Source organism: Drosophila grimshawi, unplaced genomic scaffold (genome assembly GCF_018153295.1).
Source record: "Drosophila grimshawi isolate 15287-2541.00 unplaced genomic scaffold, ASM1815329v1 contig_848, whole genome shotgun sequence".
Classification (NCBI taxonomy): domain Eukaryota; kingdom Metazoa; phylum Arthropoda; class Insecta; order Diptera; family Drosophilidae; genus Drosophila; species Drosophila grimshawi.
This window is the reverse complement of record NW_025063692.1, coordinates 5928640-5944561: the sequence shown is the minus strand read 5'-3', so window position 1 is coordinate 5944561 and position 15922 is coordinate 5928640. Positions and strand designations below refer to the sequence as shown.

Here is a 15922-nt window from a genome sequence, read left to right as displayed (position 1 = left end):
AATAATGTAATATGCATAATTCTTAGTCTACATTAAAATAACAAATATTTTTTTTAGTATATATGCATATTTTCAATATTCTATGTACACACTACATATTGAATGTGTTTACAAAAGGACAGAATAAAGGAAATTTAACGTTTATTAAAGTTATCGACATACGAATCAAATCAATGACAGAAATGATTAAATATCAAATGTAGTAATTTTTGTTAAGTAAAATATAATTTTCATAATTTCCAATTCTTCATCAAATAAAATGCGAACTTCGAGTAAATATTATATTATATATATTATTATTTGACATTATCAATAACAGTGGACCACTGTGCGTACATGTCAAAGGCAAAGACCACGGCAATTGCAGCAACACAAAAAAATAAAAACGCAACAGTGGAGCACAATAAAGCAACGGGAGTCATTGCATTGCAAATGGAAATGATGAATTGACAACAACAACCGCAGCAATAACTAGAAAAAAAATGCAACGCAAAGAAAATGCAATTCAAATAATAATAATGAAGCGCAAACCACTGTACGAATGAACGAACGAACGAGCGAAAGCGAACGATTGCGCTCTGCCCGCACCCCATCCTCTCCCTCCACAAGCACCCACAGACCCATTCTGAGACCGACAAGCAAAAACTAATAATAAAATAAAGCCGCTGTGTCGATTGCCAGTCAGTTCAGGTATGTCTATCTGTCTGTATGTATGTATCTATGTGTATATTTGTGTTTGCATGTATTCAATGGTGGTGGTGGTGGCAAATGCGAAATCGAAAAAAGAAGATGAAGTATAGCAAGCAAGCAAGCTGGCAGCAACAACAACCACAACGACGACGACGATGAGGCCGACATTTGAGTGTAGAGAAAACCGAAAACGGGTCTCTCGCTCGTGGACAAGGGCGGTGGTGTTCGGAGCAAAGGGCAATCGACAGCAGGCAGGGTGGTTGACAGCGCGCATACATTGATACACACATACACATACACACATAAACACACACACACAAATACATTACAACGGGCGCGAAAGCAAAAGCAACACACACACATGCCCGCCAGCTGTGTAGCCTCGTTTTTGTTTTTGTACATTTCGTTTATTTTTTGTATCTTTTTTTGCTGCTCGTACCGTACATTTTTTCTTTCGTTCGCACACACCACCAATGCCCATCGAATGAAACACAACAGCACACGCAGTGTGGCTATTGCCATTGCATTCGCACCTGTTATCAATTGAATGAGATTCGCTATTGGCATCGCATTCGCACGCCCGCATTTCGTTATAGAGAAATTTTCGTTTGTCGGTCTGTGTATGAAAAACTGGTTTTCCTTGCCCAGCTGCCTACCAACCCTCCTCAATCGCTCTCTCTCTCACACACACACACGCGCATACACACAAGCACACACACACATGCGCGCTGGCTGCTTCATTTTGTTTCAGCAGAGTTGCCGCCGTCTGCGCGCCTTTCAGTCTGAAATTCAACTTGGCAGCGTACGGATTGTGTTTAGTCCGAACTCGCTTGCTCGCTCGCGCCGATCTCGACACACACACAGATACACGCAAGACAAATCGTGAACGGATTAACATCTCCGATTTTGTAATATATATTTTTTATATTTGTGTTTAGAGGCTGTAAGAAAAAAGCCAAACAAAAAATAGCTAAACAAAAAAAGATACATGCTTCAAAGTGAAAAGATATGCTGCCGGCGTCGCAGTCGCCGTTGCTGCCGCAGCGACGCGCAGTGAATTTGTGCCGCTTAACAAAAAATATGTTGCTAGAGTTGTCGCCGCGTTTTATGTAAGCCGAAGCACAAGAAGAAGAGCACAAAACTCAACTCTCCCCCGCCCCCCTCAACCCCTCACCTATCACGTGTACAGGTGCTTAATAAATAATAAAGTTGAAAATAAATATATACAAAATATACAAAAAAACAAAACTCAAGTTTTGAGCCGTCGTCGTCGTCGTCATCGTCGGACGCAATTGCTGCAGTCGAGTGGAGTATGTACTAATTATTGCTCTCCTGCACGAAACGCTCAATTTACACGCCTCAGTCGCAGTCTCACACAGACACACACACACAAATACACATACACACACACACATAAACACGCACGCACACACATATACACACTCACGCACGCATACAACGACACTGACACTGAGGCTGACGCTCGGCGAGACACTTTTTTTCCGTTGTTGTTGTTGTGTACATTTTATGTATGGTTTCTTGTGTTGTTTGTTGTGTTTTACGTTATTTTGCCTGTTTGTATATATATAAATATAGATATATTGTGGTGTGTGTATCTTATTAAATGTACAACATGAAAAACAAACAAAACTTAAACTAAATTACAAAAAAAAAAAAAAAAAAAAAAACGCAGCAGCAGCAATATGCTGCCAACAACAATAAAAACAAACAGCAGTCAAAACAGCAGCAGCAGCCGCAGTAGCAGCGCAGTCGCAGTCAACGTCGCCGTCGCCGTAAAAGTAATAGCAAAAAGCAAGAGAACATCGCTGCCGTCGTCGTCGTCGTCGTCGCCGTCGCCGCCGCTGACGTCGTCGCATGCATACTATTAATTTATTATACAAATTGTTTTTATTTTGAATAATGGATCGTCGTGCATTGAAGTTTATGCAAAAAAGGTATTATTTTTTTTCGTTTTTCATTTTTCGTTATTAGTTTTGTTTTAGTTTTTAATATCGCATTTGTATATACAATGTATGTGCGCGTGTGTGTGTGCGTGTGTGTGTCTGTATGCATGCATATGTACGCACACTTACAACATGTATATGTGTGTCAATGCACTCGCGTTTATTATTGCTTATTACAAAAAAAAATACTTTATTTCCTTTTTTTGCTCTCTTTTCTCTCGTTCACTCTCACTCGGTGTGTGTGTGCACTCTTTTGCTATTTATATATTTGTTATTATTACATAGGAAACCGCGTCTCAGGTTCGCTGCAAGTGTGACCATCGTTGGCATTGGAAATATTCTCAACACACACACATATACGCATTTTTCTTATTTCGCTCTTCTATCATATTTTATAGTTTATTGCAGCATTTAACTTTGGCGCGAACTTCAATTATGCTACGTTTGTCAACACTGCCGAATTATGACAAATGTGCACAAATTCGAAAGCATGCTTATATTTATATATATATATATCCTCTTGTTTGACGTCGCATCATAATCGTACTTGTACTTAAAATGCTCTTCTCTGCTTCTCATGCACATAGCGAGCGCAAAATTCACAAGTCCCAAACGAGTTTTGTTCCCCATCTGCTTTGCAACACTGCAGTCGAGACTCTCGAAAAACACACATACTCGGACAACAGCGAAATTTCGCAATGCATACCATATGTGTGTGTCTGTATTCTTTTTTTTTGGTGGTTGATTTTTCTTTTACTTTTCGCAGTATTGAAAAGCAAAAGTTCTAAGCCAAAAGTAATATGTTTTTTGTTTTGTTTTTTTTTTTGCTTGGAAACCGAAACTGCAAGCGACATTTAGCACCAGCAGCGGGAGCAGCGTACCAAGAGCAGAAGCTAAGAAGAAGCAGCAATAGCAAGTGAGAGAGCAGCGCACGCTGCTCTCTCGCTCGTTCGCTTGCTCTCTCAATAGCGCGCGCGTGGGATCCCAAATACAATTCGAAGTAAACAAAATTCGAGGCGGATGCATAGTGTTGCCATCTGTTCTTTAATTAGCAAATATATTGTCAGAATGCATTTCAACACTGCACATTGCTACCATGTATTTTATATGCAAATTACATGTGTGCATGTATATGCACATACTATTATTTAAATAAGCACATTTCTATGCTCTTGTGCAGATCATGTTTAAGCCTCTTTATTATATTAATGACTGGTAAAATGTATGCATTTATTTAATAGTTGGTTGGCAACTCTATTTTTACATGCTTGCGCTCTCATGCATTTGTGTGTAGTGTGTGTGTTGTGTGATTGAGCTGCGCTCGTCATTTGACCAAACATTGCTGACTCGTTCACACTTTGGGCATTCGGCAACGAGACCGACAAGGGCGACACAATAGCGCTCACTCTCAATTGTTTTGTATTCGCATGAGCATGTGTTGTGTGTGAGTTGTTGTTGTTGTTGGCTGTGTTGTGGCTGGCATGCAGAAATAAAACCCGTTCGTATAATCAATATGTAGCCATCTATTTTCGATTCATTCTCCTGCCCCAAAAAAAAAGAAGCCCGTGCAGGTTTAATGCCCCAAAAACAACCACCAAAAAGAAAATTTTGCACGCATGTTTCTTGCAAACAAATTTGAATTTCATGTTCGTTTGCCTTGTTGCTGTTTTTCTTGCGCTCTCTCTCTCTCTCTCCCCTTGGTATACTAGCTGCGCGCGCTCTCCCTAGCACTATCTCGCTCGCACACACTACAAACACACACACATGCACAGTCATTCTCTCACTCACTCACTCTTTCTTTTGCTAGCTCGTTTCGGCGCATGCGCGTTTTGTTTGCGTGTTGGCATTGTTATCAATCTTGCTGCTTGCAACTCAATTCGGTTAGAAGCGAATATAAAATTAATGTTCGCTGTGTGGCAGTCTTGTTGTTGTTCTTGTTCTTGTTCTTGTTCTTCTTCTTTTTTGATTGTTAATGGCACTGATGCGGCATCCCGCAGGTCGGCATACAAAAAAAACAGTCAACACTCATGCTCTCTCTCTTTTTCTCCTTTGCCCACACATACACACACACACACACACACACAAGCACCACAAACCAGTCTTGAGCTGCAAGGTTTTCTTTTGCTGTTTGACGTTGAAAAGGATGCTGCTACTGCTCCCTTCCTGGGTCTGGCAACATGTCTAGTCACCACTCAGTTTTTTTTCTCCCTGTTCATCATTTTTTTTTTTGCAGCAGCAGCAGCTTTCGATTGCTCTTTGCCGTTGGCTTGGTGCTTCAGAGGTGATGGTGGGGGGAGGGGCGTGCGACCTTTGCATACCCAGCTGCAACCCTGTCGTAGGCAATCATGCCATGAGACACCCCTGACAGATTTCGTGCAATGCCATGCAAAAAAAAAAATAAAAAGCCGCCCACTGTTCTCTGCAATTGAGTTGAACTCCACACACACATACACACTCACACACCCACACACAAACCAAACAAACCACCCACCCACCATGCACCACCCTCTGCTCTGTAGCGTTTGTTACCAGGGGTAACCCTAATGCTGGGCCGTTTCCAATAGCCGCCGTCTCGTTTCGCTTGTAGTTTCCCTCTGATCTCATATCCTGTAGCCATTGAAAATGCCTAGAGTGGGTATGAAAGGTCAGACATAACTAATTTCATGTGCTATGTACAAATTCTATATTCTTGTGTATTAAACGTTGACTATTCGAAATCGATTAATATCGTAGCTTTCATTTTAATCCACTCGAAAAGAGAAATTTGAATTGCAAAACATTTAACAATCAGCTTTATGTCTTCCAAATATTATAAAACAGGGTATGCCCCGACTCGGCTATTTGGTATGTGGTTCCCATTACTTATTTTTTTATATATATGCCTTAAGGGTCAGAATTTGTTGTTTCTTTTTTTCAGTCTTAGCTTAAATTAAATTATAGATATGCCTTAAGGTATTGGCAACATCGATATGCATCCAGAAATGATCAAATTTCACATTTATCTTTATAACAATTCATTCTTCCATTTGTAAACATCTAATAGACTCTTTATATGAACTTACTTATAACTGTTATTTGTGCTTTAAGCTCTCTGTCTCTCTTTTTGGCATGCTTACTTTGCTGTTGCATTTTAATAACTGCAAATATGCATGCGTCCCTTTCGTGCACACACACTCGCACTTGCTCTCCCTCTCTGGTTGCCTGCGTAGATGCGGAGCTGCTCTTACGCTCCCACGCATGCTGGCTAACTGCATCTCTCAATTTATGCTCACAACTCCAGCTGCTGCAACGCATGGTGTTTACTGTTGTTTACTGTTTGACATTAATAGGTGAACTATGTGCATTGATGTATGTGCATACATATAAAACCATCTATGTGTATGTTTTGTATATATGGGACTTTTTGCTGCTGCATGGCTCTCCTTGTTCTCCTTTGAAATGACCTCTTTCGCTGTTACCGTTAGTTACTCATACAAGTGCATATGTGTGTGTGTGTGTGAAATTATATGTAGCACATATTTGTTATTATGTGGGTCAATTAAGAGTCGCTGAGTTGCAATTGGCCGCCAAATAACTTTATAAATCTGTAAAAAAAAACTCTACTAAATTTGTCTATGGATATTATTATTATGTAATTAAAAATTTCTTTTCTATTAAAATAATTTTATTTTACTAAATTTGTCTATTGATATAGTTTTCTAAACATATTATTTAACTTAATTTGTCTATAGAAATTATTATTGCATTTTTAAATATTTCTTTGCAATGTAAATATTTGTATTTTACTAAATTTGTCTTTTGATATAATTGTTTTTTCAATTTTCACAATAGAGAAAAACAAATAACAAATAACTGAACTACGAAATGTGTATGAATGAATGAATGATCTTGGCATGAAGTCTCGCTGCATTTACTCTATCTCTGCCCGTAATTCTCTCCCCCTACCTATCTATTTCTCTTTCTCTCCCCCACTATGTGTATGTTTGTAGAGCTTTCAGCTTAGTCTGAGCTTATGCTATTGCTGTTTTGCATGCCATTGAGCAGAGCTGCCAATCTGTTTGCCAAAAAGTTTGCCTTGCATTTCTTTTTTGCGTTCTTTTATTGCAATTCTATTTAGTTTTACTCTTTTTTTTGTTTCTCTCTCGTTTTGACTGCGCTTTTATTTAATTTTTTGTTTTGCAAATTCCAAAATGCTGCATGCCGCAGGCCGACGCAAGCGCTCCAAGTGTGTGTTGGGTGTTTATTTGGTTTTTTGTTTTTGTGATTTCAATTCAAGCAACTATTTTGGCTCACTGTCTGCCTTCTCTTTCCTACCAATGCAGAGCGGACATTGAAAGCGATACAACAGCAACAACAACGACAACAGCAGCAGCAACAACAATCAGCACTTTGACAACAGCAGCAACAACTGTGACAACAACTGTGACAACAACAACAACAACTGCGCTACCCTTGAAGGACAACTCGAATATACGCAGCACCAGCAGCAACAGCAGCGACAAGTTGCAGCCAGCAGCACAACAGCAGCAGCAGCAGCAGCAGTTGCAACAGCAACAGCTACAACAGCAACACAAACAGCAGCAGCAGCAGCAGCAACAAAGCGTTGAGCGGCCTTTAAAGTGCTTGGAGACATTGGCACAAAAGGCGGGCATCACTTTTGACGAGAAATACGATTTTGCGAGTCCGCCGCATCCGGGCGTAAATCCCGCCACGCCCACCAACAACAACAACAACAATACTAATAATAATAATAATAATAATAATAATAATAATATTAATAACAACAATAATAATAATAACAATAATACGCAATTGAACAAAAACGTGCCAGCAACAGCAATAGCAGCAACAACAACTGCAACAACAACAACAACAGTTGGTGCACACACGCCTCCAACAGCACGACGCACAGCAGCAGCAACAACAACAACTACAACACCCAACAGTAACAGTTGCAACAACAACGCGGCACGTTCACGCAGCGTGTCACGTTCCCGCTCACGTTCGAGCACGCCCACCTCACGTGCAACAGCAGCAGCGGCAGCAGCAACAGCAGCAGCAACAGCAGCAGCAGCAGCAGCAACAGTTGCTGTCAGTGGCACACTGGAGAAATCACAGAGCCCCGCCCAACAGGTGGCATCCGCTGCGGCGGTGCCACTGCAAATCTCACCGGAACAATTGCAGCAGTTCTATGCGAGCAATCCGTATGCAGCGATACAGGTTAAACAGGAGTTCCCAAATGCCAACAACAGCAACAGCGGCGGGCACAGCAACAATCCCAACACTGGCGCCAACACCAATCCCAATAACAGCGGTAACAATCAAATATACAACAACAACAACAACAACAACAATACCACAACTAGCATTAACAATGAGCTAAAACATGCAATCAATTTATTAGATGCAACACAGACGACACAATTGCAACAGTTGCAGCTGCAACAGCTGACGGCGGGTGATACAAGTGGGGCTGTTGCTGTTGCTGCCGCCAGTCCAGCGAATGCGCAACAAAATGCACTGCAGCAACAGCAGCAGCAACAACAGCAGCAACAGCAACAGCAACAACAGCAACAGCAGCAGCACTCAACACAACAACAACACACGACAGCAATCAGCACAATGTCACCAATGCAATTGACTGCCAGCGGCGTACCAGCAGATTGGGCAAACGGACGCACCGTGCAACTGATGCAGCCACCAGCAGGTATGCATAGATAATTGCCAATTACAGATAATAGCTAACTATAGATAAATCTATAAATATCTATAAATAATATTCCACGATAGACGATAGGCTAGAAACTCTTGAAATCAAAACACCAATTCAATTTTCACAATCAATCGAAACTCGAATTACAAACTGAATCTGTTTTAATGTTATTGATCAATCAATCAATCAATCAATCAAGCAATCAATAGTAATAAACTCTTCACAATCAATCGAAGCTCGAATCACAAACTGAAATAGCTTTAACGTTATTGATCTATCAATCAATCAATCAATCAATAGTAATATACTATAAATATGTTGATCTATCAATCAATCAATCAATAAACTTGAAACACAAACTGAAACAGTCTTAACGTTCTTGATCCATCAATCAGTCACGCAATCAATCAAAACTCGAATCACAAACTGTGCCAGTCTTAACGTGATTTATCAATCAATCAATCAATAGTAATAAACTCTTTTCACAATTAATCTCAACTCGAATCACTAACTGAACTAGTGTTAACGTTATTGATCCATCACTCAGTTATTCGGCCAATCAATTGTAATAAGCTGCAAACTAACTCAGTCTTCACGTTATTGATTCATCAATCAATCAGTCAATCAATAGTGCCAGTCTTAACGTTATTGATCCATAAATCAATCAATCAATTAATCAATCAATCAATTAATCAATCAATCACACATCACACAGGCTTCCTCTATCCCCAAATGATTGTGTCTGGGAATCTGCTGAATGCCGGTCTGGGACAGCAGCCGATACAGGTGATTGCCGCCAGCAAGCATTTCCAGAACAGTGGACCCCAGATGATAACGACAACCACACAGAATGCCAAGCAGATGATTGGGGGACAGGCGGGCTTTGCGAGCAGCACCTATGCGATACCATCGAGTCAGTCGCCGCAAACGCTGCTCATATCGCCGGTGAATGTGATTTCGCATTCGCCGCAGCAACAGAATCTCTTGCAATCGATGGCGGCGGCAGCGCAACAGCAGCAACAGCAGCAGCAACAGCAGCAGCAGCAGCAACAACAGCAGCAGCTGACGCAACAGCAACAGCAGCAATTGTCACAGCAGCAGCAACAGCAGCTGACACAGCAGCAACAGTTGACGGCTGCCCAACAAGCGGCCGCATTGGCCGTCTCCAAAGTGGGTGTTAATGTGGGCGTTGGCGTTGGCGTTAATCTAACAGATGCACAGGGCAATAAATTGCAACAGAAGGTCGTCCAAAAGGTGACAACGACAACGAATACGGTGCAAGCGGCGACCAATGCAACGGTTGCCGCCAATGCCCAACAGCAACAGCAGCAGCAACAGCAGCAGCAGCAACAACAGCAGCAGCAACAGACGACAACGCAACAATGTGTTCAGGTCTCACAATCGACGCTGCCGGGCGTGAGTGCTGCTCAGGCGGCCCAGCTAATTAGTCCATTGCAGAGTGCTGCTGCGGGTCAGCCGCAACAGATGCAGATTGCTCCATGGTTCTGGCCCAACTTCGGGCCGAATCCGATCATATTGCGCAATCCGCCGGATCACACATCTGGCATGTTCATCCAGCAGCCGACAACGCATCAGGCGCTGCAAACCCAACAGAATCGTAAGTGCATATATCTATATATATATATATCTATTTATATATCACACACAACTGAATAGTAAGATTGCTAAGATTTGAATATATTCATTCATAATAAGGGCTTTACTGAGCTATCAAATAATATTAATGGAGTATTAGTAGAAGATAAACGATAAAAGTACGCTCTAGGATCAAGGAACAAATTAACAATCGTTTAAAAGGCAGGGAAACTTCACTAACCGATAATTGTATGGTATGCATATAAGAATATATGTCCAGTAAATATTATTCCATCAAAGTTGAAGCTGATCCAAAACTTTGCATTGGTTTATTAGGAGTGGAACGGAACAGAATTCTCGGGAATGATAAATGATTCCAAACTTAATGAACTAGAAATGCAGTCAAGCATGCCGCGAGAAAGAATCCTCAATGCCTCAATGCAATCCTAGCAGAGGAAAAGATGCAGCATCCTAGTTAGGCAGAGGCATGGAATGAGCTCAAAAAAAGACAACAAAGATTCCAGCTATTGACTCAGATGGAGGGGTGCACAATAGATCTAATTGGTCGCAATTATAATAATAGTAATAATAATGATAAGAATGCTGCTTGCCGCCAGACCTATTTTGTTGTCCAGCTGTGTATCTAAATAGATATAGATCCATATAAATTACAAGCTAATCCCAATTTCCGTTTTCCGCAGAGATCATTCAGTGCAATGTGACGCAGACACCGACGAAGGCACGCGCTCAACTGGACGCACTGGCGCCCAAGCAACAGCAGCAGACACAGCAGCAGCAGCAACAGCAGCAGCAGCAGCAACAGCAGCAACAACAGCAGCAGCAGCAGCAACAGGCGAATGCACAACAGCAATTGGCGACACAGCAGCAACAGCAGGCGGTGGCAGTGGCCACCGCACAATTGCAACAGCAACAGTTGACCGCACAGCTGCAGCGCAGCGGTGCACCCATCTTGCCACACAATGGGGCACAAGTGCGACCCGCCAGCTCCGTATCGACGCAGACCGCACAGAATCAGAGCCTGCTCAAGGCGAAGATGAGAAACAAACAGCAACCGGTGCGGCCAGCATTGCCAACGCTTAAAACGGAGAACGGGCAAACGGTTGCCACTGCGGTTAAGGCGGCGAACAGCAATGTGGCAGCAACGGCACTCAGTCAACATCTTGCCGTCCAACAGCAGCAGCAACAGCAGCAGCAGCAGGCAGCTGCCAATTTGCATCAGGTTGTCACCACGGCCGGCAACAAGTGAGTTTTCACTGCTTTTCCGAGTGGTTTTCATTAATCGCAGTTGGCATTTGATTGATGTGTGCATTTTCCTTACAGAATGGTCGTGATGAGCGCATCGGGCACACCCATAACGCTGCAGAATGGCCAGACATTGCAGGCGGGCGTCGATAAGCAGCAGCAGCAGCAGCAGCAACAGCAGCATCAGCAGCAGTTGCAGCTGATGAAGAACCAGCAGTTGTTGCAACAGCAAATAATGCAGCATCAAATACATCTGCAAATACAGCAGGCACAACAGCAGCAGCAGCAGCAACAACAACAGCAGCAACAGCAGCAGCAGCAACAACAGCAGGTACAACAGCAGCAGCAGACACAGCAGCAATCGACGCTGACAAATGCAACAGCTCAGCAAATATTGCAAGTGGCGCCGAATACGTTTATTGCCTCGCAGCAGGCACAACAGCAGCAGCAACAACAGGTGCAGCAGCAGCAGCAACAGGCGCAACAGCAACAGCAACAATTGCACAATCAACTGCTGCAACATCAGCTGCAGCAGGTGCAACAGCAACAGCAGCAGCAACGCGAGCAGCAACAAAATATCATACAACAAATTGTGGTGCAACAAACGGCAACGCAGCAGCAACAGGCACAACAACAGCAGCAGCAGCAACAACAACAACAACAACAACAGGTGCAACAGCAGCAGCAGCAACAATTGCAGCTCAGCGGCGTCCCCTTCTCAGTTAGCTCCACAACAACACCCGCTGGCATTGCCACATCGAGTGCATTGCAGGCAGCATTGACTGCCTCTGGTGCCGTCTTTCAGACGACAGCGAAGACGAGCAACTCACTGCCAAGCAGCAGCATTGTCAGCATCAGCAATCCAAGCGCCGGACCACTAGTCACCAGCAGCACGGTGGCAACACTGCAGCAACAAGCGCAGCAGCTACAACAGCAGCAGCAGCAGGCTCATCAACAACAGCAGCAACAACTCATTTCAGCCAGCATTGCGGCAGCTACACAACAACAACAACAACAGCAGCAGCAACAACAACAACAACAGCAGCAGCAGCAGCAACAACAACAACATCAACAGCAACAGTTGCCAAGCACAACACCGACACAGAATCCCATATTAGCCATGACTTCAATGATGAATGCAACAGTTGGATTACCAGCAGCAGCAGCAGCCGTAACAACAACGCCCGCTGTTGTCAGCACGGCGCTGGTGACGCTCAGCAACAGCAACAGCAACACGAATAACATTAGCTCACAGCCAGCCACGCCCACAAAGGCAACAGCAGCAGCAGCAGCAGCTGCAGGAGCAGCAGCAGCAGTAGCAGAAGCGAACAAACAGCAATTGCAGCAGCAGCAGCAACAACAGCAACATCTTGCAACAGTTGCAACATTGGTGCCCATCGATTCACCGCTGCAAGCGAGCGTTGAGGCAAGCAGCTCAACAACAGAAACGCTGCTCAATGGTGATGCGGGTGGCGAGGCAAAGTTGCCAACAACAACAGTTGCTGCCGCTGTTGTCAAGCAAAGCAATGTTGTGCTGCCCAGCAGCAGCAGCAGCAATAAAGATGACAAGAATTGCAGCAGCAGCAGCAACACTGCCACTGTCAGCAGCACAGCGGCAATTAATGGCATTGCCAGCAATGCTTTGCGTGCCAGCAACAACAACAGCAACAACAACAACAGTTGCACGACCACCAGCAACAGCAGCAGCAGCACAGCAACAACCACAATTACAACCACCAACAGTAGCAGCAACAGCAATAGCAACAGCAATAACAACAACAACAGCAGCAGCAACAACAACAACAGCAGCAGCAACAGCAATGGCAAAGATCTGCCCAAGGCAATGATTAAGCCAAATGTTTTGACCCATGTCATCGATGGGTTCATCATCCAGGAGGCGAACGAACCATTTCCAGTCACACGACAACGCTATGCGGACAAGGATGGCAACAACGATGAGCCGCCAAGTGAGTGCAGCAACAATTTATGAATTTATTTATTTATTTATTTATCTAATGTCAACTAAAGTCAGTCGACAGTCAATGATTGAAATCGAGGACTCTGAATTGATAGCAGATTACAGATTACAGATTACAGAGTTTATTGTAATGGTTGCATGCAACGATTAATTAAATAATTAAATTATGTAAATTATTAATTAGATTAGTTGAGGATGGCAGGCTAATAATTAAATATACCAATTAAATTAATCGATTAATTGCTTCTTTTTGCAGAGAAAAAACAAGCAATGCAGGAATCAGATATCAAAGCTGGCGTCACAGCAGCAACAGCAACACATGCAACAGCAGCAGCAGCAGCAGCAGCAGGAACAACAACAACGACAACAGCAACTGTTGCTGCTGTTACTGCATCTGCCGCTGCTGGTGGTGGTGGCAACACATTGATGGGCATTGCAACATTGCCAGCGGATATGGTTGCGTGCGAACAGTGTGGCAAACCGGAGCATCGCAGCAAGCTGAAGCGGAAGCGTTATTGCTCGCCGGGCTGTGCGCGTCTGGCTAAAAACGGTGGTGGAGCAGTCGGTGGAGGAATTGGCGGTAATAGCAACGGCAGTGCCGTGGGCATGGTTGCTGCCGATGCTATGGCGCTGGCTGACAAACTGGATGAATCGCTGGCCGAGGAGAAAATGCTAACGGATGCAGCAGCAGCCGCAGCCGCAGCAGCAGCAGCAGCAGCCGCGGCGGAGCAAACAGCAATGCTTGTCGCTGAGCTACCAGCAGCAGCAGCAACGGCAACAACAACAGTTGCAGTTGCAGCAGTTCCAGTGCCAGCAGCAACAGTTGCAACACCCACAACAGCAGCAGCAGCAGCAGCAGCAGCAGCAGCTGTTGCAGCAACAAGCAGCAGTCCCTCAATCTGTAGTTGGAGCGTGGATGAGGTGAGCGAGTTTATACGAAAGCTGCCCGGCTGCCAGGACTATGTGGATGACTTTGTGCAGCAGGAGATCGATGGGCAGGCATTGTTGCTGCTCAAGGAGAATCATTTGGTCAATGCAATGGGCATGAAACTGGGCCCCGCACTCAAAATCGTTGCCAAAGTCGAATCGATGAAGGAGGTGGCAGCGGCAGCGGCAATGCAGGCAATTAATGATGCTGGCAAGGATGCGCTCGCCACGCAATAGTGCATAACTAAGCCCAGGTGCAGCAGCAGCAGCAGCAGCAGCAGGAGTAGAACCAGGAGCAACAGCAGCAGCAGCAGCAGCTTTGGCAGCCCAATTTCGCCGGCGATGTTGTCGCCATCGTATTCAATAACGCCGCCAATCTATTCGCCTGTGTTGCGCAACAGCATCGTAGCGGAGCCTGGTTGCACCAGTGTTGCAAAGTGAATGTGATTCACAGCAGCAGCAGTAGCAGCAGCAGCAGCAGCAAACTGAAAGTTGCCATTCATTCCCCGTATAAATCACGAAACTGCGCTATAATAATAACCAATTACACAGAAATGGTGATCCCAAGAGCATGAAGAAGAACATAGACTTGCAGACTGGCTTGGATGGTTCTCAAGATAATATTGATCAGCAGAATATGCTCGCAGAAGCAATCGAAACAATTAATCTGGTCGTGATTCTTAACTTTAATCTGCTTCATCCTCAAATGCCAATCAATTCCGATTTCTTTTGCTTAACAGCAAATAACTGATTATTGTCCTTAGACCATTCCAGCCAGTCTGCGGTTCCTTTTTGGGCTTTCATCAGGTTCATCAAAGTTGTCAAAATCAGGTGTGAGGTTGTTGTCTGGCACCACCTTTTACTTGTTGTCTGGCATTTAAACGTTCGCATGGATTTAAAATCAATTCACGAAGCAATTGACATTTGAGTATGAAGTAGATGGAAGTTAGGAATTAATTAGTAATCATCAAGTACGTGTTAAATACTTGCTCTTGGGATCTCAGTTGTCGTGTACTTGTTTATGATTATAGCGCAGTTCGTGATTTATGCATTACCACTACCTAGAACCCGCCCAGCCCCGCCCCGCCCCGCCCCGCCCCTCTCCTCGTCTGTCTTAGTTTGTATTTGTAATTTAAATGTAGCTTAAAATCTGTAAGGCCACTTGTATGATAATGATTTAAAACAAAAAAAAACACAAAACTAAGCTAATTTAAACTAAAAAATATTATTTACTATATAGGTATTCCAACAATTTCATTAAATACTATATACAAAAAGTCGGAAAAATCGAAGAAAAGAGAAATTACTAATTGCAAATACTACTATTAAATATTTAAGACAAATTTCATAGTCACGTAAGTCTCTAAAGTTCAACTGAATGGAACAAATAATGACATACGAATTATGGCATATATATATATATATATATGAATAAATTAACATATATATATATATATATATATATATTATGTAGTATTTTCCATCAATCAGCAATACGCAAATCACCATTATGAGAAATTTACATAAAATAGTTAAAAATACATTAAATACCTAAACTAAATGCATAAACATCTAACTAATAATAATGTAACATACTATAATAGTATATTAACTATATTATGATCATTATTATTATTACTATTATTATTATTATTATTACTAGATATACACAACCATTTTTTTTTTAACTATTCGTAATTTATATAGTACTAAAAGTAATGTGAATCGGTTTTAAAACACACACATCCACAATTTAACATTATGCTACAGAGAGAGTTAGACCAACAAGTG

At 43.0% G+C, this 15922-nt stretch overlaps 1 protein-coding gene across 1 annotated transcript; it reads left to right on the top strand.

Moving 5' to 3' along the window:
* Positions 1-2434: 2434 nt before the first annotated feature.
* Positions 2435-15351, top strand: LOC6566360 (polyhomeotic-proximal chromatin protein). Its single transcript, XM_043215999.1, has 11 exons — positions 2435-2645; positions 6977-7076; positions 7212-7391; positions 7473-8159; positions 8232-8361; positions 9083-9985; positions 10665-11226; positions 11305-12502; positions 12566-13193; positions 13461-13489; positions 13625-15351. The coding sequence occupies exons 1-11, from the start codon at positions 2611-2613 to the stop codon at positions 14366-14368; spliced, it is 5196 nt and encodes a 1731-aa protein (XP_043071934.1). The 5' UTR covers positions 2435-2610; the 3' UTR covers positions 14369-15351.
* Positions 15352-15922: the final 571 nt, after the last annotated feature.